Source organism: Vigna unguiculata, chromosome 2, assembly GCF_004118075.2.
Source record: "Vigna unguiculata cultivar IT97K-499-35 chromosome 2, ASM411807v1, whole genome shotgun sequence".
NCBI lineage: Eukaryota > Viridiplantae > Streptophyta > Magnoliopsida > Fabales > Fabaceae > Vigna > Vigna unguiculata.
Window position 1 is genome coordinate 26,456,154 of NC_040280.1, and position 27,340 is coordinate 26,483,493.

The window sequence follows — 27,340 nt, forward strand, 5'->3', positions numbered from 1 at the left end:
AAAAAATATAGATTTTTTTTAGTAGTGTTTATATATATATATATATATATATATATATATTATATGATTTTCTGTTTTGTTTTTGTTGGTCAAAAGGAAAACATGGGCAATAAAAGAAAATTTAATTTATAATGATCAAAAGAATCATTATTAATCATGTCATTTAATAGAGACCCAATTCTTGATAACAGCCCTAAACATTTGCAAGATATCGCAACAAAGTCTACAAAAATAAGAAGAGTTATTAGCTTGAAGAAGACCGGTTAATAATTATATATATATATATGTAATTAGAAAATTTTGAAATTAGAAGCTTAGGATGAAATTAAAAAAAAATAATAATGATAAAATTAGTGAAAACAAATGTATGAACTTTCTCAAATGAGATTATTTTTAGATATTATTATGAAATATGACATATGAATGCTCATCAATTTTGTCACCACACAAAAATTTATTAAAATGAAAAATTATAAACTTTTGCATTAAAAATTGAATTTGAAACTTGTTAGTTTAGTCTAAAGATTTGTGCAGGTTGAATAACATTCATGGAACTTTTTAGAAACTCGAATTAAGTACAGGTTTTTAACCCTTTTGATGGTCAAACATGCAACTGATTCAACTTGAACAATTGGATAAAACTGTGAATTTATGTTTTAAATTTTGGACCAAAATTAGATTTAGGTAAAATACTTTCTTTTACTGGGATTGGAATTCAATTTAGAAACCCATATTGGATTTAAAAACTTAAAATTTCGTGAACAACCTAAATCAAACCCTTTTAGTTTGACCTAATCATAACCTAATTTGACTTTAATATATAAAATTTTGTACATATGAGTTACATCTCCTTTTAGAAGAAAAATATTAAATATGAGCCTTTTGACCCAATGAAACTAGGTTTGAACTTTAACTTTTAGCACAAATTACATACGAGTCTTTAAAACTAATCTAATCATGGTTTATCACTTACGTTCCTCTTATCATAGCACCATGTAAAGACTCTCCTTTTTCATGTGAAATTTTAAACAAAATTTATCTGTGATTAGAAATAAATATAATAATAAAAACTACAAATTAAAAATGTAAATTTTTTACATTAAAAAAAGCAAAGCTAAGAAACATCTTAAACACCTACTTTTTTAAATTTAATTTACCATTTAAAGGACTGTGTTAATGCTCTAAACGTAAGAACCTAGTTAGAAAACTTTAAGCTACCATAAAAAGGTAACTAAAGAATAAATACACTTTCTAAAACAACCGGTTGAGCGAAAAAAAAAATTACACTATTAGAAATTTTCATATTACATATGAAATATTTTCTTACAATTTTGTTGAAAAAAAATTACAAGAAATAATTGTTAAAAAAATTTGCAAGAATTTTTTTTTCTACCATTTTTTTCTAAAAATATTAACTGGCAAGTAATTCCTTGTGGATAATTATTTCCAACAAAATTATAAAATTTGCAAGTATTTTCTACAAAATTTGTTGCAAAAAATGTTTTATACAAAATATTTTGCCAAAAAATTGATAGCAATTTCTTGCAAATTTTTTCACAACAAAATTTATAAGTATTTTCTACCAAAAATAATTCAAAACAAAATTAACAGAAAATATGAATTTTTTTAGTAGTGTAAAGTTATCAAAAGAAAAGAAAAAAGAGACAACCAAAAATTATATGAAGAAAAAGAAAATAAAAACAGCATTATACATTACATAATCTTTCTTTTGAGAACAAAATATTACATGTTTATCTTCTTCCACCACAAATGAAAATTCACATTATTTAGTAAACTATGGGCAATCACAAAAGCTATAACATAAGGTGATTGCTATTACACATGAAAAGCCATAACCTAATAAACTTGAAAGAGCATGATTTGGATATAACATGGATGAAACTACAGAAGAATCTCAGAAGAGAGATAGTGGTGATGAAGGTGATGACTAATGAGTCATTTCTTGGTAGTGTTTTTGGAGAAGATTTGTTGTATAGTGGGTGGTGGTTTAGTAAGAGCAGAGCTTAAAGCATTTTGGCTCCTTGAAGGTGGAGGGTTTCTGGGACAAAGAACATTTTGGATTGTAACCTTTTTAGGTGGTTCCATGGATACCCTTAATTAAGACCTGCAAATTCAAGGCTCTGAGAAACTTACCCTTGTTAAGGTACGATTTATAGGGTGAGTTTGCATTAAAATAGTCCAAACATGATGGTGTTTTGCCCACCATATATTCTCATGCATGCAAACCCTAGATCATATATCAGATTCTCCTTTATTATATTATTTTTATATATTCAGTGTATGATACTATGATACTACTGTGATATATTGTACCATATACCAATGAATGTATACAATCGGTGATGTAATCAAATATAAGTAACAAAATTTAATTTTACACTAATTAAAAATGTTGATTAAAATTTATTTTATTTATTTGTTGGCAGTTGAAAACTGTGTTTGTAATTTGTCAGACAATTAATGTAGTGAGAATCTGTATTCAACTGTCACATTATGTAAAAGCTGGTCAAACCACTCAAAATCACGATACCAAAATATTAGTTTTTTAAATCATCTCTCAAACCCTAAAAAAGCTCAATATTAAAAAAAGAAAAAAAAAGAACTTAAGAGTGACAAGGTATATATATATATATATATATATATATATATATATATATATATATATATATATATATATTTGAGTTCCATATTAAATAGAAAAAAAATATATAAAAAACTTATAAATACATTACTTGAAAGTGTTGAATTTGTGGTGATATATAAATGATCTTTTATATAAGTATAGTTCATATCTCATTAATCTAGAATTTTTCTTGAATTTTCTTTTAAAAGATTCAATATTTTATAATAAATTTGACACAAGCTCCTCCATAATTAGAAAAGGGGTTTGACAAATATAACTTTTCAGAACAAATGTGTGTTGTCTCTATTTTAAATTACTAAAACAATATTAATTTTGATATTTATTTTAAAATTTATACAATTAATATTTTTTCATTATTATTTAACATTATACAGGAAAAAGTATATATATTGTCTTCACATTGAATCTTCGATCATATAATGTTTCATTTGCTTTTATTTTTATTTTAAAAAAATATTTAACAAATATTAGTGTAGATGTGGATAAAAACTACTTAAGAGATATAAATTTTATAAAATAAGTTTGAGTTGTTGCTTTGAAATCAAATATGAGTAGAATCGTTCTTCTTTCACTTTATTGTCATTCGCAACTTAAAAGAATTAAAATTAAAAATTAAATCAGTAACAATAAATTACAAATAGTGTTTCAATTAATTTATAAAAATGATCTCATCTGGTATAAAGTAAAATACATGTTTAACTAAAACGGACCTTATTAAGCCTTTCACTTTCAAACTTAATCTTATTCACTCTATTTGTATGTTTTATAATTACAAGAATATATAGTGACCATGGTCAAAATAATGCTATTCATTTTGTTGATCAGCTTTTAGATAATGGTGCAGGAATTCAGGATAAAAGAGAAAGACATGGTCCGAATTGAAGTTAATTCTAAAAGCATTTTTTTTAAGGTTGCAATGGCTTGACTAGACTCTGTAGATTGTACAATAAATAAATAAATAAACATTCATGTACTTCTAAAAATAAAATAAAATAAAATGATTACCTTATAGGTTTGCGAATCAGTTTCTAGAAGTAAATATTAGAAAAACTACATATAAATGTTGAAAATACTTAAAATAAGATAAAATAAACATAAGATTTATTTTCACATCAGATAAATACATTAAAGTTAAATCTTTTATGAACAAAAAATAAATAAAACTATTAAAAAACTTTTATAATAACCGATATTAAATGTAAGGAAGGGAGTTAACTTATAGATTAAGACATAAAGTAAAAATATAACAAAAGCATAAGAAAATAAAAAAGTTGGGTATAATACATTTTTTGTAATGTGATATGTCCAACATGCAAATTATACGAAAAGAGACCTACTATTGTACATTGTCATTCTTATACAAGAAAAATAATGAAGGATAGAAATTTTATCTCCAAACTTTCATTCTCATGACTATTAGATGTAAAATTTGAAAATAGATGAAGAATTGAAAGTATATGCTTAGTTAAAAATACTTTATATATATAAACAAAAAATTATTTATTTTTTATTCAATAAAAATATTATTATCTTTCCAAAACTCAATATGCTAACTCCTTCTAGTTTTTCTTTCAGATAATTTTTCATGATTTTTTTTCAAAGATCATTAACTAAAGTACAAACAGAAAATATTATATTTTAAGTTATACATTTTAAAATATAAAATTTTTAAACCGAAAGTTAATATTATGAAAATGTAAAAAATAAATTTTATTTAAATGAAGTGATTTGATGTATAAATTAAAAAAAAAATTATTTTAAGATGTATATATAAATTGTAATTAAGTTTATTTATTAATTTGGTCTCATATTTAAGAGGACAAAATTGGACCATTTTAAGAAATAAGGGTATTAAATTAAATCAAAAATTTACATAGATGACTAAATTAAAAATAATTACTACTCTCATATGTCATGACGGTATACTGTCACGTGACATAACAGTAACTTAACACACTATAGTTTATAAATACAACAAAAAAAATTACCAACAAAAAAATTTCACATTTTGACACATGTCATGTATGGATACGAACCCCAAGTTAACAAAGATCAATATTGAACATTTTTAAATAATTGGAGAAGATAAACTGAACCAACAAAAAACTGAACCAACATGTTAAAACCAATTTTTATTTTTTTTAAATTTTAATTTTTTTTACACGTGTCACTTTCACAATTGTGTCACATGTTGTGTCACATGTCAACATGACTCAATTTGGTTCCCATTTTTTATAGAAATGAAACAATATTATTCCTCCTTAGATTGACACTCAATTTAATCTTTATATACAACTTATGATATTATTAATAAAATTGACGTTTTTATTAAATATTTGTAGAAATATTTTTAAACAAGTTTTTTTTTTTTTGTTTTATTATTAAACAAAGTTAAACCCCAAATTTAATTTCAAAAATTAACAATTTTGTCATTATATATAAAGACATTAAGTGTATCATATTATACAAACTTAGTGAAGATTAAAAATCATATAACTTGTCACACATAAGTTTAGGAACTAAATTTTAAGTTCAAAATAAAACTAAAGTCTAATGTTTTGTATAGAATGTAAAGTTAATTTAATATATTTATAGAAATATTTAATAAAAACGTTAATTTTAGTAAGAATATCACCATAAGATTTATAAAAAAATAAATTTAGTGTCAATTTAAGGAAGGACAATATTACTTCATTCTTACAAAGATTGTGATTAAATTGAAAGTAAAAACAAATATAGAGACCAAATTGAGTCACTTTGACATGTGGCACAACTATAGAGTGACACGTGTAAAAAATTAAAAAAAGAATTTATAAAATTCAAAAAAAGCAGAAAAAATAGAAATTGACACGTCACGTTGACTTTACCACCGTCTAGTCAAACTAACGGTAAAGACCAAATTGAATCATTTGTAAGAAGATGAAGACCAAATTAAAACAACGAAGAGCTTGAGGACAAACTGAATTTTTTTGACAAATAGAAGAACCAAAAGAATAATTTAACCTAAATATTTTACCATTTTCTTCTTTCACTGACTGTTTTTTTTTTAAACTTGATAATTTCTTAAGCTAAAAAAAATTATCTATAATACAAAAACTTCCTACAAAATAAATATAAATGATCTATTATGAAATTACGATAAGTACTTTTGTAATCTATAATTTATAACATCAATACAACAAAAATATATAATCTATAACATAAAGAAACGTATTTGATTCAATGTATCTGCTCCTAATAGAATCAGAATTAACAAAGGGTTACACTTAATTACAAGAGAGAGTAATTTTCACTGGCACAACTGAGTTTGAGGATATCATAATTCTCACCAGGCACAGATATCTCTCTACTCGTAATAGAAAAATTTCTTCCCTCTTTTTTCTCTCTTCATTGTTAATTGTACTATTCACATCATATCTAATGGTATCAGAAATCTTTGTCCTACACAACAGTATGTATGATATTTTTTTGTCCTAGAATTACAAAATTATATATACCAAAGGTCCAGATTAATAGTTATTCTGGATGCAATTGAACATTAAATTGGCTGAAAAGCTTTAGAAACTATAACCAGCAGAAAGAGGGTTCAGATAGATGTGCAGACAATGAAATTCTGGAACAAGATCATAGAGTCCATTGTTTAAAAATGGAACTGATAATCTTTTTCATAAAAAAAAAAAAAAATCACAACGAACAATGTTATCCATAGAAAGTTTGGACTATTTAGTATGATTAGTATAATGGAAACTTCAAAAGCATATAATCTAGCTCATAACATAACATGTCTTAAAAGGGGAAATCATTTCGTAATAATTGGGAGTTTATTATATTGCACTTTTTATCATATCAGTTTAACCAACCTTTAAGAACAGTACTTTTAGAACCAGTTCAGCCTTCAATTATCATAAAGTTTGGCAACATTTTCACTTTTATGGGATTTATTCACATGTAAAGCTTAATAAAAAAACTTACCAAATTCAGTGAGATCATACCAATCAATTAGGCAGGACCAACAAGACTCAAACTCCTCAATGGACTCTGTCAGGTTAATGCATTTATGCAGGTCAGCTTCAAAATTCTGATGGCATCTTTCCCTAAACAAGTACCCAACTAAAGGAAAATTTTACAAGAACACCAAAAAAATTTCTGCACACACACCCCAGTGATCAAAATAGCATTAACCTCTCATCAAGACTCTATCTTTGTCGAAAAATTATAGTAGAGAGTACAGGTGCATAATAGAAGCACGCAAGGCAAATGTATTTCCATGGGAAATGGCATGGTTTCAGAGGGTGCATACTGGACATAAGGATCCACCAACTCTTTTAACATTTCTTAACAAATCAGCCAATACATCTAACGTAACAAAATCTAAAAAATAGAAACAAAATTGCAAACATGTCATAGAAGATAGGAATAGAAAATTGTATCACATGTGTTGTGTTTCCGATTTTTTATATTATTTCAAAAGCATCAGAAAAGAAATAAAAAATGAGTAATCAACTAATCCAGCACAACTAGCTTCTGATATTCTGACCCAGAAATTGCTGCTTCCATGGCTTCTAGAGGGCTTAGCTCCCCCTCATTATCCAAGAACAATGTGAGTAAATTCTTAGAAAACCCACTAAGCAGTGCCACTCCTTTCTGAGTAGCTGGCACTGGGGTAGCCTTAGAGTCTCTCAGATTCCAAAAAATTATCTGAGGCACCGCATCACCAAACCCTTTCTCTCCAAACTTCCTAGTGATTGCTTGGTAATCAGTCTCCCAAGGGTTCGCTGAGGCTTGATCAAACTCCATGTCACTGAACACAAACAACCTCTTTATCATCTGATCTGGCCTCAGATTCCCTCTCACAGCCACCTCCAACATCTGATCAAACACCTTCTGAAAATCAGTGTTACCCCCCCAATCCATCTTCTTCACAAACTCAGTCTTGGACTTGAGATCATCCCCTTCAATCAAATGAAGTTGAGGGTTAGCAGAAAAAGTCACAACCTTCCCCTTCCAAGGCTCTTCACACAACTCAGACACCAACAACCCCAATGCCACACACACCTCCATGGGCACCCCATACATACTCGCAGACACATCACAAACAGCCAAACAACTCTTCATCTTCCCTTTCTTCATCAAATCATCTACCACCCTCTTCCACTGCAACTCAGCCACATCACCACCACCCTCCTCATCCAATGACTTTATGATCTGATGAGGAAGCAAAGCACCAGCAGCAATAGTACTCTTCCCTGACTTCACATCTTCCAAGTAAGCCTTAAACCTCTCATTATCATGCTTCAAAAACTTCTCTTTATAAAATTTCATAGCCACAGAAGCAACCCTGTTGTAAGGAATCAAATCCCAACGATTGGTCCCTATAAACACCTCAGGCAACTCCAACACCTTCCTCAAAGGCACCAACACCTCCTTCCTCAACCGATCACGAACTCTATACGCATAATGCGCCTCCTCAACCCCCTCGTACTCATTATATTCCTCACGGGGAAAAACCCTCTTCGCAATAGTTTCACACAACAAAGTGTGTCGATCGAAAGACGAGTCCACAGAGGGACACCATTTCGCGGCAAGACTGACTTTCGTCACCGCCCCAGATCTCAAAAACTCGAGATCCTTCCTCAAACACTCAGCAAAATAATCAGAGACACGATCATGAAGGAATCGGAAATCTGGGTCGTTCTTATAACGATCAACGAGTTTCTTCGCCAATGCCACCTTTTTCTCTTCTCTGGCAACATGCGCAATTTCTTTCTCCGAAGACTCGATTTTGTCCTTCGCCGCGTCGACTGTTCCTTCCAAAGCCCCCGTTTCTCTCTTCTGCTTCTTCCCACCCTCAGGTTTTTCCCTCTTGCTCAACCCACGTTTTGTCTTTTTCCACTCTCTTTTCTGAATTTCACGGGCATCGGATCCTTCTAGAAGGAGGTAAAGGATTTCGGGGAGATCCTTGAGGTATCCGAAGTCAGCGAGGGAGGGGATGTTACCAAGTAGGGTTTTGGGGTGGTGGCGGTGGAGCCAGATCGCTGCGCCGTAGAAGTTCCGACGGTCAGACTTGCCGGTGCCGCGGATGCCACGGAGGTTGCAAACGAGTTTTAGGGTGGTAAGGGGGTTGTGGGCCCACGCAAGTTCGAGTCTTTGGAGAAGGATCTCTGGTGGTGTGTCCGGAACCACGTGGAAGAAGAAATCCAGAGATGGGTTCCCCGTAGTGATAAATGTTGGGGACAAATTTTCAGTTAGGGTCATGTTTGGGTTTGATAAGGTGTTGAATTTGGACACCATTTGGTCCATGAAGGGGTCACTTGGAGTGGTGCATGTGACTGCTGGGGCTGGGGGTGTTTGGGTGAGGGTTGCGGTGGGTCCGGCGATGTAGAGTTCAGGTGGACCTATGAGGATCGGGTTGCCCATCGTTTTGTGGTGACGAAGATAATGGATGATGGTGAATTTGGGGTCCTTGTGAATGAGTTGTTGCTAAGAAATCAGACTTGGATGAAAACTTTAGGTTATGATGAGGTTGATTTAGTCAAGGAAGGTGAAATTTTGGATTTTGGGGATGATTTGGAAGAAAGATGTTGGTAGACAAATACAAAGGGAGGGCTTTCTGGGATTTCACGAACAAGATGATGGGGACATGAGTGTATTTATAGCTTGCTCTGTCCTTGGGGATTACGTTAGTCTTTTTTATTCGTTACTATTCTTATATTTAAAATTATAATAAATTTTAATATAAATTGAAATACACCTAATAATATTTAATAAATTAATCAAACATCTAATAAATATAAAATTATATAAATATTCAACATATAATAAATTTAAAATTAATCATATATCTAATATAAACTAAAAATACAATTTATTCGACACCTAATGAATCCTAATATATAAACTAACAATGTTTCTTATCTAAATATTCACATATATTAAAATTAAGATAAAACTAACAAAAAAAAACTAATTTTAATACTATATGATAAAAATTTAAATAAAACACAAAAGGCCATAAATGCAACTTAAAAAAAAGTTTCTCAAACAAACTATCTTGATTAAGATATGTTAATCAGGATAGTTTCATTCAGGTAAGCTTTTATTACCTATATAGTTTATTAATTGTTAAGGAGAGTTGTATTTGACTGCATCTAAAAAAGCATTTAAATTCACTAATTTAAGTAAAATCACATAAAAGTTATATCACGTAGGTAAAATACCAATATAATAAAAATTATTGGACAAATATTATAAGTTACATTATTTTTCAAAGTTACATATTCTTAAAAATAAAAACCAAAAATCATTAAAAAATATAATCACGAGTAAAATTAAAAAAATTAGTCATAAGCAATGATGAAGCCGAGGGCCGCACTGCATCATCACTAATTACGGCGCCAGCGTAACTGAACCTTTTCCTCCGTTTTCTTCATTACCCTCAACTGATTGCTTAACTGAAAGCACGTGACGAAACCAAATTTGTCGTTTTATACTTCACACCTCCACACTTTCACAAATTTCATAATGCTCCTATCTCATGTTTCCATCACCCATCAGCGTGCTTGTGCACTGTGTTACTCCTAAACGACGCCGTTCCCTCACACCCTCGGAGCTCGGACCATGGCGGCAACTGACGACGGAGGCGAGGCGGAGAAATTCATCAGTGGGAGAGAAGAATTCGGCAACTCATCCAACACGTTCAGCGCGATTCTAGCGATGGCGCTGTGGCTGGGAGCTATTCACTTCAACGTTGCCCTCGTCCTCTTCGCCCTCTTCTACCTTCCTCTCCCCAAATTACTGTTGTTCGTTTTCTACCTCTCTCCAAATCGCCGTTCTTCATTTTTTTATTCACTTTAATTGAGTTTTGGTGTTTCGCGTGCCAGGGTTTTTGGTTTCCTGTTTGTGTTTGCAGTGCTTCCTATCGACGAGAAGAGCAGATTTGGCCGAAAATTGTCGAGGTAGTTTTTCGACCTCGTTACCTTTTTCGCTTTTCACAAGGCACGGTTCGAATCTCTCTATTTGTACATTTCAGGTTCATTTGCAAACACGCTTGCAATTATTTTCCCATCACGCTTCACGTAGAGGATATGAACGCCTTTGATCCTAATCGTGCTTATGGTTTGTTTGCGCTCCTTCTTCCCAGCCTAAGATGAATTTCTCTTGAAAATGGAGAGATAAATTAGAAAAAAAATTAACGAAACATAAATTTTGTTTCCTATTTTTATTGGGCGGAGTTGTTTTTAGATTCTTTGCCTTTGCTTTTAGGAAGAAACATAACTCTTAGGAAAGTGGTACTATATATGAATGAAGGTTTAAATCTTCATTTCCTGTAATGGCTAATTTGTGAAAAGTTTATTAAATCAAAACGAGATTAATTAACTGGTGAAATGCTATTTCGATCTGCTCTGTTGTAGTTAGCGAAGTTATTGCAATCTTGCAATGGACGCTAAAATTTTTAGTGTAACTTTAGATATAGCTTTTCATAACACCACATATTTTCTTTAAATTAAAACCTCAAATATCACGCTAACACTGTCCTTGTTGAAATAACTTCTAGCTTAACCTTGAAATGAACTGGATAAAAAGTATGATTAAGTTTTAACCATGCCTAGTCTGTTGTTGGCCTTCTTGCTGGAGATCTGCATGTGTAATTAGGACAATTTACAATATACTTTATATTTTTCCGTTGGTTAAGCCTCGGATAATTTCTATGATTGCTTTCTATGAAAGACAAACTCACTATTTCTTTAATTTTCCAGTTTTCCTGGTTATTTTGTTACTGTGGTTGAATGGTGTTTTAAGTTAATTTTGCAGCAGAATTTGGCCTAATAAGTCATTGGGAGTCTGTTTAGTTGTATCTTGTATCTTCTTGTTCGTGGCTCTTTTGTAACAACAGTGTGCCCAACATGCAGTTTTTGGTTATGAACCACATTCGGTTTTTCCAATTGGCGTTCTGGCACTAGCTGACAACACTGGTTTCATGCCTCTTCCAAAAGTTAGAGTTCTTGCTAGCAGCACGGTAAAGCTTTTAGTTGGGATCCTGCAAAAATGAATTATGGTAATTGAGGATTTCATTTCAAGATTTTCTCTTCACATTTAATGGATAGGTGTTCTACACACCATTTTTGAGACACATATGGACATGGTTGGGTCTTACACCAGCAACAAAGAAAAATTTTATCTCCTTGCTAGCGTCTGGCCATAGTTGCATTTTAATACCTGGTGGAGTGCAAGAGACATTCCTCATGCAGCATGGCATTGAGGTGCATTACTCACTTCTCTTACTCAATAATGCTTACGGATTTTTTTCTAACTAAATTAAAATTTTTATTTTCCTCTACATGTAGTGTTGAGTTTGGATGAGATATTATATCAATCGTTATAATTATTACAATTAAGATACTGTAAGAATACAAAGAGTTGTTATTAATAGTAATTATTTCTAGGGAGGTAACCTTCTATATAGTGCTGGTTTACTTTAGGAATTGAATCAGATTTTCAAGTATTTTCAAGTTATACGATTGCTATGGATGCCCAGTTTAATAATACAACAGTTGGTGCAGGCAATTTTCTCAGCTTTTGTGTCACTGGGGCTCAAGAATTGCACGCGTTTCAAATTTCAATAGTGTAGTACTATTTGTTTCCTATTATCTGTCTTATATAATTTCTATACAGTCTCTTTAGGGAGGAAAGAGAAACGCAGTTCGTTTACTTCATTTAGTCTGAGTTTTATGATCAATAACCCTAAAATTCAGCCTACTATATTGTATTTTCGGCATGCCAATCGCACTTGAGCTATGTCTGGGTGTGAAAGTAAAAGCTTGTTGAATTGACTAGAAAAGATGGTGAGTAATGCCCAAATATCATTACAAATATATATATATGTAATTTACACAAATTATGATCTCTAACTCTTTACTGTATATAATATTAATCAATACAACTGTTGAATATAACTATATATTATGTTGATTGTGTGTTTAAATTTTATTAAATATAAACAAAAATAAGATGATGATAAAATTGTTCATATTTATATATATTTTAAGAAGCGTATGTCCTGTCAATCTTGATATATATAAATGGAGCATCAAATAGTTTTGGATTAAAATAATTTTTCATGGGCATAATTTATGCAAAAGAAACTTTCAATCTAAGGGTAAATTTGGAGAACAAACTTCTAGTCAAAAGTTATTGATTACTGTAATAATTGGAGTAAGTTACATCAATGTTATTTGATCCTTCTATATAATTTTTGTTTTTTAGTCTCCACCAAGTATGCTTCTTCTATTGGAATACTGTCTAATAAGCTTTGGTTCTTGGTTATTTTGATTTTTTTTTACTTTGTAAATATAGTCATACATAAAATAGACCTTTTAAGAATGACTTTGCTCTATTAAATGGTTATCTGTTTCATAGAAATAACAAAGCAGATTGAACTCTTCTCTTGGTAGATTGTTTTCCTTAAGGCACGAAGAGGATTTGTCCGCATATCAATGGTGAAAGGCCTACCTTTGGTTCCAGTTTTCTGCTTCGGCCAGGTATTTGTTTCTGATGGAATCAAATTTCAGTTTATTGTGCAACAATATGCTGCATCTCTCTCTCTCTCTCTCTCTCGACATTTCTTCCGCTCATTCTCTGGTATCAGGAACCATAGTTTCCTTTGTGGTATATCTCCTTCTTTATTCATGGATGCATTCATGATGACTTCCTCTGTGATTCCTTTGATGATTTTCTCGTGGATTCCAATCAAGCTTGATGATAACAATTTCCTCCAATGACAATTGTAAGTTGAAGCTAAGATTTGAGACCGCAGGCTTCAGGACTTCATGGTGAATCCTTCCATTTCATCCCACTTTAACGGAAAAGAAGATTGTGAAACTGGAAGTAAATCCTGCATGTTTAGAGTGGAATCACAAGATGTGCTCCCTCTATCACGACTTCTCTCGTCTTTGTATGATTCCCTCGGCTTGCTATCATTCTTAGCAAGTGTAGGAGAAAGTGGACATTCACTTCCATGCTTTCACTCACGCAAAATCACATCAATTCTTCTAGTACACTGTCAGGTGAAAAGGGCAATCAAGTCTGAGTTTCTTCTTTGGATGGAATCCGTTGCTGATGTATTAGTGCCTTTTGGAGACCGATTCTCCTCCCAATCACCTGGATGGTGTTTTGGGTGGGCTACCCAATAAATGACTCATTTGTCACCTATGTGCTAAGTTGTCTTGATACTATTTCAATCAGAGATTGAATCCCTTTTGTTGGCTCACAGAGCTCAAATGGCAAAGCACAAGAATCTCTCTCTCACTAAGTCGATCTAGGCAAATGTTGCACAAGTTCCAACTTCAGTTCAACCACCTCAGTTTAAGTGGCAAAGGCTCAAAAACATCTGCTAACTATGGGTTTCCTACTGGTGACTATCAAAATGCAACTCAAGATTGTGGTAACAGTTTTAGCGGATCATGTGGTGGACACTAGTCCTCAGTCTCCAGTCCAATGACAAATATGTCACAAGTCAGGACATGAGGCCTCCATCTACTATCCACCTGGGCTGGGACCTCTGATGTCCAACTTTGTCCTTTTGGCTGTGGCTCTGGCTTTCCAAGCTGTTGTTCCTTCAACACTGCATCTCAGTGTTGCCATTCCATGCCCAATGCCCCTGTCACAGTTTGAAACTGTCCTTCACATCAGTATTGTAGAAATGTTGACCAAAGTTGCGTATAATCAGTTGCTGCATCTCCACAGCTGTCACAGTCCTTACTTACTGGCTTTGAGGTTTATGGATTTCAGATTCTTGCACCACCGATCATGTTACATCTGACCCATGCATCCAAATCAAAGCACTCCCTTGTCCAGATCAGTTCAAGTCGTCATGGGGAATAGGCAAGGTCTGTCCATCAAATTGGTTGATTTACACACTTCTTTGGTCCTCAACAGTTTACTCCTTGTTCCTGACACTAAGAACTTTGTTAGCATTAGCAAATTTGCTCAAGATAGTAATTTCATTGAATTTCTTCTCTTCAACTATTTTCTTAAATCGCAGGACTCATATACAGTGCAGCTGGCGGGCACTCTGGGACATGATGAACTGTACAGATTAAATATTATTGTCATTCCAAGAGATGGTCCTCCTGCTAGTCCCTAGTGCGCAGAATTCCAAGATTTTATCCTCTACCTTTTTAGCAGTATATACCACTGTCTGTATCCCTACGTTTAGCTCCTGTAATTCCTACTAGACATGTTAGTTCACCCAATAGCCATTGTTCACTTGCGCTTCGTCATCATTACACAAAGCAAAAGATTATGCCACGTTGCAATATTCCCAGGTCTAATAAATATGCCAAAGGTTTTGCGCCTTTTTTCCGAGAAAGACCCATTACCATCCCTTTTCCCAATCCACTATGATATACTCCAAACTTGTGGAAATCTGGTGGCTATTGGTGACATTTGGGAACCTTTAGCTGTAGATTCTTCTTGCGGCAGTTGGCTTTCTCACTACTATAGATATGTGTTTTGTTGTGACATTTCTTTGTACATACAGTACAACTTCAAGATAATTATCCTTTTTACTATAACTTTTTTGTAGTCAAATGTCTATAATTGGTGGAAACCAGGTGGGAAGTTCTTCCTGAAAGTTGCAAGGGCTATCAGATTCACCCCAATATGTTTTTGGGGAATTTTCGGGTGCGTGTTTCTTTGGTGACAACCTGCAAGCTTTTCTTATTATACCTGCTTTTGCTGGCTATGTTGCTAAAGATTCTTTAAAAAGGAATGTCCCACCTAATGTTTCCTTTTGTTTAAATTAACAACAGAATGAATTGGCACCTAAATAGTATTAGGCTAATACATGTAGAAACAATAGTAAAAATGTCTTGTTTGAGTTTAGTTGGAATAAGCTTAAAATATTTGCTAAATGTGGTTGGAAAAGGTGGATTCAAATGATATTATGCGGGATGTATGTCTTTCCCCGATCCATTTTTTTTAATAGAATGAATTGCACAGACCGCCCCAAAGTTTCTTGAAATTACCCGAACTTTCTCTATTTTTTTTTTCTATCCTATAATAATTTATTGTTTCAAGACCATTACATCGACATCTTTTACATACCAAAACTATTTCCCCTTCATTGTTTGAAAAATATTACAGCGAGTTCCCTTCGATGAAAGGTTGATGTAAAGGTAAAACATGCTGAGGAAATTTGTGTAATTTCACGATGTTTTAGATATAGCTAATGCAATTTACACATTTTTTTCACAGCTTGCATGCTTTTGTGTGTGAAAATATTCATTCTATGTTGAAGACATTCACATAGCGTTAAGTAATTGATCAAAGTCGTATAGCCAATTTTTTATGGTACAGAAGTAAAGAGTATAAACCGGCTTGCATGAAAAAATGAAAACTACTTAAAAGAAACCTAAAGTTATAAAAACCTGAAGTTATAAAAAAAAGTTGTCAAGTAAAAAAATTATTTTTCTTTTTATTATTATAAAGCAGATTTTGTAATATCCTTTTCAGATCTCCGTTACCGTTCAGCAACCCAATGCATGTGGTGGTGGGAAGACCAATTGAGCTCACCAGAAACCCCGACCCAACCACCGATGAGGTATGTGCCTATTGGGCACCGGTCATGTTAAATACAATTCACAAGATAGCAAAAAAATCCGTGACAAATACTGAATAAATATGTTTAATTATTCATTTGTTGGGACGGATAGGATATTATGGTATTCATCCGTTCATAATTATTTCTTTTATATTTTTATTAGTGAGTTTTATTTTAGTTTTTCTTTAAATAAGTAATTAAAATAAAGTTATTAGAGAAAAAATATTAATTATTAAAGAATTATTTAAAATTTGACTTGAAATATATTTTTATTTTTTATTTAGACTTATTTTTAAAAAGATTAATTTTTTAAAATTTGTATTTTAGTATAATTCATTCAAATTTGTATTGCATTAATATTTTAGTGAGTAATTTATTTGAATTGTAATTTAAAATTAATTTTTTATTTACTTTTATATATTAAAATTTTATTTTTGAATAATTTGATTTAAAATTAATAAAATATCGAAAAATATTTGTGAATGTCCGTGAATATAAAAAAAAATATAGGGATATTCTTTTACATATATCTAACAAGTAATTTGGACGGGATTCCGTACCTAATGTCATCCATATTTTCATGGATTGAGTAATTTAGATTCAAAGATGGTAGTGAAGAGAAGTTGGAGTAGTTGAACAAAAAACTTGCGTCTTATCTTTGGCTATAGTGTTCGAGTAAGATGCAATCTTCCTTCTCGGTAGGATCACCCTCTTTTTCGGATACAATGTTAAGAACAACCAATATTATTTTCTTCTCAATTACTTATCCAAAGAAGACTTCTACTTTCCTTATTTTATTTAATCGAATGATCAAATTCATTCAATTAACATAAGGCATTATTGTTTCTGTATGGGAATTCTTGTTACAATGATTGATATCTTCAAATATTGGGGTTCAGTTTGCTGAATTTCTAACCTCTTTCATTATTTAAACCTGCTTTTAGGTTGCCAAGATACATAGTAAGTTTGTGGAAGCACTTCAAGATCTCTTTGAAAGGCACAAAGCTCTTGCTGGTTATCCAAACCTTGAACTAAAAATTGTTTGAACCAGGCCTTGATATTGTACCATATTTTCAATGGTTTTTTATTTATTATATTTTTGGGATGGAGTTAGGCTATAAATTGCTAGTACCATCTTGGGAATAAAAATTGATGAATAAAGGGAAATGAGGTAGTAGCTATCTTTTTAATAGAAATACAGCTCAAATTCTGTATGTAGTTTGTAACAAACTATTGTATTCTTTGTATATCAATAACATTTTTAAGAATATATAATTCTAAATATAATTTTTAAATTTTCAAATAAAAAATAAAAATATAAAAAATATATTGGAGATTATTCAGAATGTAAAATTTATATTACATATTGTGTAACTGAAATAAAAATTTATGAAGGTGTAGTAAAAAGTTTTCGTCAGGCGACTAGCTGGATTAGTTGGCGGGTTTAATTGGGCTGAAATGGTATAAACCAGGTTGAGTCGGGTCGTGTATATAAAATATAGAAAATTGACATTCACATCCTTAATGAAGTATCAATTTAAAATATAGAAAATACTTAACACGATTTAATAAATACTTCTATAGATTAGTTAACTTTTAAAAGAATACGCCAATTTTCTGTCATTTTTTTTAGTTTTAATTTTGTCCCTATTTTTAGTGTTTCACCGTTTCTTTTCAATTTTATTATAGTTCTTTTTTACTATTTTACTAGTAATACTTCCCAAATTTTTAATTAATCTGGATATAAATTTTCTTAAACTAAGGTACTTATGATTCTGATTGAGATAGATTTACCTATATTTTAACTTTGTCCCAAATTTTGATAAAGGTAATTCAACTTTATTTCTTAATACAATATATTAATTTTGTTAAAATATTACCAACGTACAAAATTAAAGTTTTTATTAATGATTTTAAAATTTGTTTCCCACTATTCATCAATACAAAACACGATACTTATAATATCTATTCGTGATAAAAAAGAAAAAGAAAAACTTAAATTTGTATATAATTATAAAATACAGTATAAAAAGGACTGAATTTCTTCCAAAAATTTGTCTGAGAACTGAAGGGAATTAATAGCACTAAATGGGAGAATAAAAGAGTAATTCCATACTCTACATTGGTAGAGAACAAAAAGGTTAAGGTAAATGAATGAATGCTGAACCAACATTCTAAAGTAAATAAATATAAAGAAGATAGATTAAAATGTATGGTAGAAAACGTAAGCATAAAATTAGTCTATGTAAATTTCAGGTTTCATTCTGATTTAGACTCTAATGAATTGGTTACTTGGTATGAATTACTCTTGGATCTCTTATGATAGATGTGATCTTTCACAGTTTTGAAAACCAAAGAACCCAACCCTCAGTAAAAGTGGTTAGATATCGTCATTAGAAAACTGGTTAGAAATTTGCTCTACCAAGCTTTCTCCAACTCCACTACCCAACTAAATGCTTTACAAGAAAGAGGGTGAATCTACACTTACATGAAAGAAATACATGAATCAACTCCATTATCAACAAATCACTCTTTCATTCCCAACTTAATATTTTGGACTTTAACTGATAATTGTAGCTTCTGCTCTTCAATGTCTTTTAAAATTGACAGCAAGTTGGATCTGTAAACTTCACATTTCCTTCGAGCTCGGTCTAGTTGCCGTGTCAACTTCTCAATTGTTCTATCCTGCTCATCCTACAACAAAATTACATTGTTCATTATAAACATTAGAGGACCTAGGTACAACAAAAAGTGTTTGTTTTAGAAGATCTAAATACATGTGTAATCTCTCTGAAAATATCATACAGCAAATTAATAAGATTATCTGTGATAAGGGACCAAGATTTTGTTGACAAATTTTAATCTTTCAGAACTATAACACTAATATAGACTGTCAAAGTATTTTTTCCAACTCTTCCAGTTTAACCCTCTCAGAAACCAAACTCTTTAATTGTCTCTTTATTTTTCCTTAAACCAGATATGACAAACCCTTGGCAACTTTACTTTAACCTGCTACAGCATATTCACTGAACACTCTGAAATCATAACAAACAGTTATGGTCTTCAAGAACTATAAACTATTCCATTGCCACCCCCAACCATCTGCATCTGTGTTCCAAGCTTCCAACTTCATTCACCAAACTCTAATCCCCCACTCCTTTTTATTATTTTAAAGAATATTAATTATGGATCATGGACCATCCATGATACCATCTTAATAATTTTAAAATTATACATTACAAATACCATTGCTCATCACCTTCAAATACTGCACCATTAGCAGATATGACGGGAAATCAGGAATATTTAAATACTTTTACACGTAATGCTCCTTGTAATTTTCACAATTCTCTCTTGAAAGAAAAATAAATCAGAAAGTTTGATTTTGATTTTACACTTAAAAGTTAATCATAAAATTGACATTATTTGTTTGATTTGGATTCAAGGTGTCTTGTCCTGATAGAATCAGAATTAACAAAGGATTACCCTTAATTACAAGAGAGTAATTTTCATTGGCACAACTGAGTTTGAATGAGGATATCATAATTCTCATCAGATAACCATATCTCTCTACTCTTCATAATTTTTTTTCCTTCCCTACTCTCTTTTTTCTCTCTTCATAGTTGATTTTACTATGCACAAATCTAATGGTATCAGAAATCTTTGTTCTACATCAACTAGGTTTCAGCTAACTTTAGCATGTCAGTTTAATACGGTGTGTATGATATTTTTTGCACTACAATTACAAGATTATATATGAAAAAGGTCCAGATTAACAGTTATTCTGGATGCAATTGAACATTAAATTGGCTGAAAAGCTTTAGCAACTATAACTAGCAGAAAGAGGCTCCAGACAGCAGATGTTCAAATAATGAAATTCCGGAACAGGACCCTCAATGAAAATACAGTTAACTATTGAACTGTTAATCTTTTTCAGAAGAAATCACAACGAATGATGTTATCCATAGAAATTTTGGAACAACGTCATTATGATTAGTAGAATGGAAACTTCAAAAATATCTAATCTTAGCTCATAACATAAAATGTCTTAAACGAGAAAAATATGCTATATCATAAATTACCAAAAACAACATACCTTATATGAAGATTGTTGCGAGCCAAAGGGAGGATCACTGCGTCTTATTGTTACTCCATTGCTTTGATGAAGGTATTCTTCACAAGTTCCGTTTACAATAACCTGTCTTCCATCATTTTTTGTTGCAGATTCCACTTTATTCGCAGCCTCCCGAAGAGCACTTATTGCTACGTCATAAACTTCTGAAGAGGTTACTCCCTCGTCAACATATTTAAGAGCCTGGTGACGAAGATTGTTGAATCGGATGGTTAGAGATTCGTGAGCACCATTTGACAAATTAGAAGTACGTTCATCCAATATGACACCACTTTTAGCAATCCTGGTCCATCTTTTTAAAATATAATGAGATGGTAAAGTAAGAAGGTTTGTCACCCTAAAAACAGTTAATATATGTCTACAAACTAGACCACAAAACTCAAACATCTGGCAGCTACAAGTAGCTTTCATCTCAAACGAATTAAAGTTGACAAAGTAGGCTCGGTGCATTTCCCCATATTTGGCTACTCTATACACGGTAATCATTTCTTCTTCGTCTACTTTGTTTGCCAAGAATGTTAATGTCTCAACCAACTCTTCTTGAAATTTGATAAACAACCTCCTTGTGTAAACTCCTGCTGCCTGTTTCTCCATAGGTGATGGAGTCTTCAGAATTGGAGTGGTGTTAATAGTGTCATAGTCAGCTTTGACTTCTTTTTCAAAACGGCTCTCCAGAGCCTTCTCATACTGCTTCACAAAAAGCTGAAGTGTTGTTGATGCATTGATATATCCATCAAAATAAGAGTTAATGTTATCACTTCGCTGTGTTATTGACATTTCTGCAAAAAATGTATCCCTCAAGTACACCGGTACCCACTGCCGCCTATCATTGTATATTGATTGGAGCCATTCATGTTTCTGGAGATCATACCTATCAGTTAGACAGGTCCAACAAGACTCAAACTCCTCAATGGACTCGGTCAGGTTAATGCATTTATGCAGGTCAGCTTCAAAATTATGATGTTCAGAAAGCACATGAGACAACTTCTCTTGGCACTCCTTAAAAATGTGCCACTTACAAAATCGGTGCCGGGTACCGGGAAATACATGGTTGATGGCTGCACAGATCACCCTATCATGATCAGTAGTAATTGAAACTGGAGGTCTACCTGACATTGCTTCAAGCCAGGTTTTGAAAAGCCAGACAAAAGATGCCTCGGATTCATTTATCAGGAGAGCACAACCAAACAATACAGGCTGTCCATGATGATTTATGCCAGTGAAAGGTGCAAAAGGTAATCTATAGCGGTTAGACCTATATGTTGTATCAAAGGTGACAGTGTCTCCGAAGTAAGTATAATTAGTCCTTGCCTTGGGATCAACCCAGAGGATATTACTCATGCAGTGATCATCGTCACCTTGTACATCATAGAAAAATGAAGGATTCTCTGCTTGTTTGCTCTTCAAGTAATCCAAAAGGATCTGAGTGTCACCTCCAAGGGTCCTTTGCCTACTACTTCTCATATAATTTCTACAGTCACGCTCAGTGAAACCAATATTGCTAATTCCACCGTATTCTTTTATCAGAGCAGACATTATTCCACTTGGGCCTATTCCAGCACTCTGCAAAGTATCAATCAATGACTTAGCCGGACCCGCAACATGACGATGAGAACGAAGGCAATGCACCTTATCAGGTGGAACCAAGTCATGATTATGTTCTCTGACAAATGAAGAAACAACCCATCTGCCAGAATCTTGAATTTTCACAACCAACATGGCTTTGCAACCAACGCGGGTTTCGGCACGTGGCCGCTTGACTCTGCCATCGACCAAATGCTTCTCCTTCTCCACACGAAAACCTTCCTTGGCACACACAAAGGACCTCTGAATTATAGAACCGTCACGCCTGGAGCGCCGAGACATGCTCACCCGCGTGCTAAAGCCAACACGGCGAGCGTAGGAATTGTAGAACGCCTTTGCAGCCTCTTCCGATTCAAAGTCCATTCCTTGACAAGGTTCAAGGTTAGTGTCCCCTCCAAAAATGTGAGGCCCCACACCAGCAGCAAGAACAGAATTAGCAGCAGCTGGACTATAATCAATATTAACAAGGTCCTCACCATCCTCAACAGGGTGCTCCATGTCAATGGTAGCATCGTACCCCAAACCAATCATATCAAATTCAATGACCTCGTTGCTTAGACTCAAAGGCTCAAACTCCATTTTACAGAAAACCCAGGAATCAAAATAGCATTATCCTCTCAACAAGACACTATCTTTGTTGAAAATTAGAGAGTAGAGGTGCATAATTGAAAAGGGGCTAAAGGGTTCAAATGATTAAACACATCTCAAGCCATTAAGAAAACATACCAATCCTTCATCGTCACCACCACCATCGTTTATGTGCATGGAGGACACAGTTTGACCTCTATGAAACCATCACAATGGAGATGCATGCATGATCAGAACAGAGGAAAGAAGAGTGGGAGAATGAATCGACATGAAGATGGCGGAAACGAATTATTCAGGGGGAATAACGATTTAGAAGTAAAATTTGGAAAAGGAAAAGGGAGAAATGCGGATCTTGGAGTAGATGTTGGAGTTGAATGAAAGTGAAAAAAGAAGCAAAATCGATGGTGCTGGATTGTTTACAAGTAATGGGTGGAAGCAAAGTTGGGTTTTGGGTGAGGTTAGTGAGAGACGACAATGAGAAACAGCAATTACTGTGTTCAGCGTTACAATTCAAAAAGTGGAGAGAGAAATTTGAAGAAGAAGAAGAAAAATAATGTTTTGTGTAAAGGCAAAATTACTTGGTTATGCTTTCTCAAAGCACGTCAAATTTTGCATCTAAGTACCAGACTTCGATTTTCTTATCGGGAAAATAAATATCAAATGTAATTAAAAAGTAGTGGTCATTTATGAAAACTTATTTATAACCGAATTTATTATTATAAAAACTAATAAACTTTCTATACATTTATAAAATTAAAAAAAAAATATTTCATTATTTATCGATACAAATTAATATATATATATATATATATAAATAAATAAATAAAAATAACAATGACTATATAATAAATATAAGGGTTAAATATGTTTTTGGTCTCTTAACTTTCGGTGAATTTTGGAATTAATCTATTTCAAACTTTGGATCAATTTAGTCTTTCATCTTTCGAAATACGTGAATTTAGTCATTTTAATCAAATTTTGTTAGGTTTATTTGATGTTTCGTACATAGTTCAGGATCATAATTGAGTTGTTTATACGGTTTGACACATTCTTACTTTAATGTTAAGTCAAATACTATTATGAAACGCGTTTGAAATGTCAAATAAACTTAACAAAATTTGATTAAAAAGACTAAATCCACGTAATTCAAAAAATAATGACTAAATTCGTTCAAAGTTTCAATATAGATTAATTTTAAAAATATATTTAACTTGAATATAATAATAACTATTATGGCGACTCATAATTTGTAATGTCAGTATATTTAATTTGACGAGAGCTATGAGGAGACAAATTTATACAATTTCTTTAATTCAACTCCTCTAATCATCATGGTGAAGTTATGTTCTTGTAAAAAAGTTGTAATTTATACAAAGGGTCAATCATTCATACTACTGTCTATCAAGCCACGTATATTTGGTCAATTTTGCAATATATTACAGATTTCATCATTTTGAGGAAGCTTGTATAAAACTACATTCAGCATAGGTACTTCCACTAACCATGGCTGAAAAGAGAGAACTCATAAGGCAAAAATAATGTCAATAAAATAATAATAATAATAATAATAAAAGCAATGAATAAAATTAAGCCACAAGCCACATGTAGTAGGTTGACCAAAAAGTGACTGCAACTGACGCCAAACCATATGTCCATAGCATGATAACAGAACATTCACCTTCACCTGCTCCAAACAACTGGGCAATGGTTCCTGAACAAAGTGAGAACATTATTAAAAAGACATGTTGTGTGTGTTTTGCATGATCCATCAGAGACAATTATGAAGTAGATGTTTGATGATATTATTATACCTATAGCCATTGCTGGAGGAAGTGCATATTCAAGGAGAAGAACAAACTGATACAAGGGATCTGGTTGCACCAAACCCAATTGAGTTGCTCCTTTAATAACTAGAATACCCAAAATTGGAAGGATGATATATCGAACTACTACTATTCCAAGAATTGTACAGAATGAAGTATTTGCTCCCTTCAAGCCTGTTCCAATATTCATCCAAGAAATTAAGAAATTATTCAGAAGCTGCCATTGCCAGAGAGGAGTAGAAACAAAAGGGTATGGCTATGTAAGAAACTATTGCCTTTAAGAAGGTTTGCTCCCATTATAAGAGTTATAACTGGGATTGCGGCTTCACTGCATGGAACAACATAGTGTAAGGTTCGAAGTGAGTCACCAATGAAAAGTAAGAAACTGGTCGAGTGTTAGAGTTTTCTGAATTGGTTTCTTGAGATTTTTCATCTGAAAATCTTAAGAGAAGTTTTTGGATGCTGACATAACATACCCCAACATGGTAACAGAGTCTTCAATCACATGAAGTGGAGCATCGGTGCCAATCATGAGTTTACGTATCAGAGGAACCACGCCAACAATAAGCCCAACAATCTGCATTGCCAAAAACAATCTGCAGTATTACACTAACGTAAGTTCAGTTCAATGATGTCCAAGGCAAAAACATTGCATCCTACCGATCCAAGAGTTGTCGGTGAAAATACGGCTTTGAAATTGGAGTTGCCAAAAATCTTTCCTGACAGGTCTTTGATTTTAGCTGAGATTGATGCCTGCAATCAAACATCCAAAACTTTTTTGAATTGTGTTTCTAGTCTTGCATAAGATAGAAACTCAACGATTTCAGTATCTCAATAATTTCAAATAAGATCATGTTAGACATCATTATGAATTAGAATCATGAGTACTTCAGAAAGAGATAAATTTTGGATAATTATCTGAAAGATGCAAGGTGATACTTATAGGGGTTATTGGTAGCAACCTTCACTTTCTTCTCAGATTCATTTGAAGGAAGCAATAGGGTGTATGCATCAACATCACCCACGTAATCCTTTTCAGGATTTTTGAGGTCTTCTTCCTCAGAGACGAAATCTAGTATCTCCCCTGAAGCCTCCTGTGTGAAGGAGCTAGTTCTATATTCTTCTTTGGGAACTATACTTGCTGAAATTCTCATTATGTTGTACACATAAATCCATATGTAAACAGCTCCAACCTACAGTTTCACAGTGAACACCACTTCAGAAATCAAGAGGGAAACAAATTAAGATTTAACATGAAAGAATCTGATGAAGTTACAAACCGCCATAGAAAGTGAAGTATAAGCCATTCCATATTGATAGCAGACATTGGAGTCTCCGAAAGGACTACCTTTGTCTTTACATATAGCTGGGACAATGATTATAGGCAAGAATCCTACATTTCCTGTTCATGTTCATGTAAGTCTGAAAATAAGCTCAACAACATGATGTATCCGCAAGAACATATGCTACAGCTTTAGCTTTAGCTAAAATATGAAACATTTCAATGGAAAATAACAACACGACCACAAAAAGGAAGAAGTTTTTGTGGAACTTTCATGTATGCAGTTTCATTTCTTTTTGAAACAGAGAAATATTTGGACTCCCAATTATAGCAATAAGTTGCTTTGTTTGCAACATTAGTAGATGAACATGTAAGCACCATTTATGATAATAGTTCAATGAAGCAACACATATATAAGGAAATTATGATTCGAATGCTAAGTTATATTATAAACACTTTAAACTGTCCAAACACCTAATTCACACTCAATTTTCTTTCTTTTATGTCACAATCAATCTGTGTGAAAGCATCACACAGATTTACATGTTTGGGAGAAAACTGTACCTGCAGAACAGACACCAATTATTAGTCCTTCCAAGTGTTTGGGAGCCCTTGTTAATTTTACAAGGATCCACCCTAAGGCCGAGCCTATTATAAACGTGATGAGGATATTGACGGGCATGAACCACCTAAATAACAAATAAAACATGTCATTGGATATTTCGAAAGAGGATCACAAATAAAGCAAAACCTGGATGAAATCAAATACTCACAGTAAAACAGCATTCTCAAAAGTAATGGTGTCAGCCAAATTGCCACCCACCAGAGAAGGATAAAGCACGTAATGTACAAGCTGTCGTCATGGATGAAACACTGTTGTGAGCAACATGTATAATAATGGAGTTAAGAAAAAAGAAGAAAGAAAAGTTCATTAAGAATTCATGGAGTTACATTATTCACTTGTATCCTTGCATCTTTTCCCAATAAATTTATGTTTTCCAGTGCAAGAACTAAGCCAACAGCAGTGATTAGCAGCACTTTGATCACCGGCATAGATGCCACCCACAGAAGCTCCACAAGTCCCATTTTCACGATTCTTCCAACAAAAATATGTGCTGATTACAAATCCTACACGCAAACAACAATGAAATAATAAACCACACAGATGTTGGAAGAACACAAACTTTAGATCCAAGATTGTACTATAAGAAGGTCCCAACAGATGTAAAGAAAATGAAAACTGTAGATTGCACTGAATATGAGTACGTATCACAGACAAAAGAAATATAATTATATGAATACATAACAGATAAACCAAAGAAAAAGGTAAAAATAACAAAACTCTACTAACACGAATCAGCAGATAGAGGCCAATGAGCATAATCCAGTATATATGAACAAGATGCTACTTCCTTCTATCGGAATTAATAAGGAAAGAAAAAAGGAGAAAAACGCTGAAGTGGACAAAAAACTATGACCTCCACTAATGCCCAAGACGACAACATGAACACGTACTCCACATGATTGGAACCGGGACCAATCATGTAAAAAAAAAAAAGAGACAAACTTCATAGAGAATATAATAATCTATTTTATTACTTTATGCATACCGTGAAAATCAGAAATTTGAATTTTTGCTGGATTTCTATCCACTGTCTTTTTTGTT

The 27,340-nt window shown here is 32.7% G+C and overlaps 4 protein-coding genes across 6 annotated transcripts; 1 reads left to right on the top strand and 3 right to left on the bottom strand.

Moving 5' to 3' along the window:
* Positions 1 to 6,971: 6,971 nt before the first annotated feature.
* LOC114173755 lies at positions 6,972 to 9,291 on the bottom strand. Its single transcript, XM_028058337.1, has one exon. The coding sequence runs from the start codon at positions 9,080 to 9,082 to the stop codon at positions 7,169 to 7,171; it is 1,914 nt and encodes a 637-aa protein (XP_027914138.1). The 5' UTR covers positions 9,083 to 9,291; the 3' UTR covers positions 6,972 to 7,168.
* Positions 9,292 to 10,037: 746 nt separating this feature from the next.
* LOC114173668 (diacylglycerol O-acyltransferase 2D) lies at positions 10,038 to 17,507 on the top strand. 2 transcript variants are annotated; one of them, XM_028058176.1, is made up of 9 exons: positions 10,038 to 10,464; positions 10,546 to 10,620; positions 10,695 to 10,780; positions 11,575 to 11,681; positions 11,770 to 11,925; positions 13,117 to 13,203; positions 15,249 to 15,346; positions 16,178 to 16,265; positions 17,210 to 17,507. In XM_028058176.1, the coding sequence occupies exons 1-9, from the start codon at positions 10,283 to 10,285 to the stop codon at positions 17,309 to 17,311; spliced, it is 981 nt and encodes a 326-aa protein (XP_027913977.1). In that variant the 5' UTR covers positions 10,038 to 10,282; the 3' UTR covers positions 17,312 to 17,507. The 2 variants fall into 2 exon arrangements, 1 of the variants encoding a protein (XP_027913977.1); XR_003602534.1 differs by lacking the exons at positions 16,178 to 16,265; positions 17,210 to 17,507 and having other exon boundaries at positions 10,039 to 10,464; positions 13,117 to 14,550; positions 14,706 to 15,253.
* A 1,050-nt stretch (positions 17,508 to 18,557) lies between these two features.
* Positions 18,558 to 23,143, bottom strand: LOC114170029 (protein FAR1-RELATED SEQUENCE 5-like). The gene is made up of 2 exons (XM_028055499.1): positions 20,362 to 23,143; positions 18,558 to 18,959 (listed from the first exon to the last, which is right to left on the bottom strand). Exons 1-2 carry the CDS (start codon positions 22,558 to 22,560, stop codon positions 18,792 to 18,794), a joined length of 2,367 nt encoding a protein of 788 aa, XP_027911300.1. The 5' UTR covers positions 22,561 to 23,143; the 3' UTR covers positions 18,558 to 18,791.
* An 815-nt stretch (positions 23,144 to 23,958) lies between these two features.
* On the bottom strand, positions 23,959 to 27,177 carry LOC114173060 (protein PIN-LIKES 3-like). 2 transcript variants are annotated; one of them, XM_028057267.1, is made up of 11 exons: positions 27,026 to 27,177; positions 26,626 to 26,802; positions 26,448 to 26,527; positions 26,239 to 26,363; positions 25,673 to 25,794; positions 25,355 to 25,585; positions 25,053 to 25,145; positions 24,869 to 24,969; positions 24,668 to 24,720; positions 24,381 to 24,566; positions 23,959 to 24,280 (listed from the first exon to the last, which is right to left on the bottom strand). In XM_028057267.1, the coding sequence occupies exons 2-11, from the start codon at positions 26,758 to 26,760 to the stop codon at positions 24,156 to 24,158; spliced, it is 1,251 nt and encodes a 416-aa protein (XP_027913068.1). In that variant the 5' UTR covers positions 26,761 to 26,802; positions 27,026 to 27,177; the 3' UTR covers positions 23,959 to 24,155. The 2 variants fall into 2 exon arrangements, with proteins under 2 accessions (XP_027913068.1, XP_027913069.1); XM_028057268.1 differs by lacking the exon at positions 27,026 to 27,177 and having other exon boundaries at positions 26,626 to 27,010.
* Positions 27,178 to 27,340: the final 163 nt, after the last annotated feature.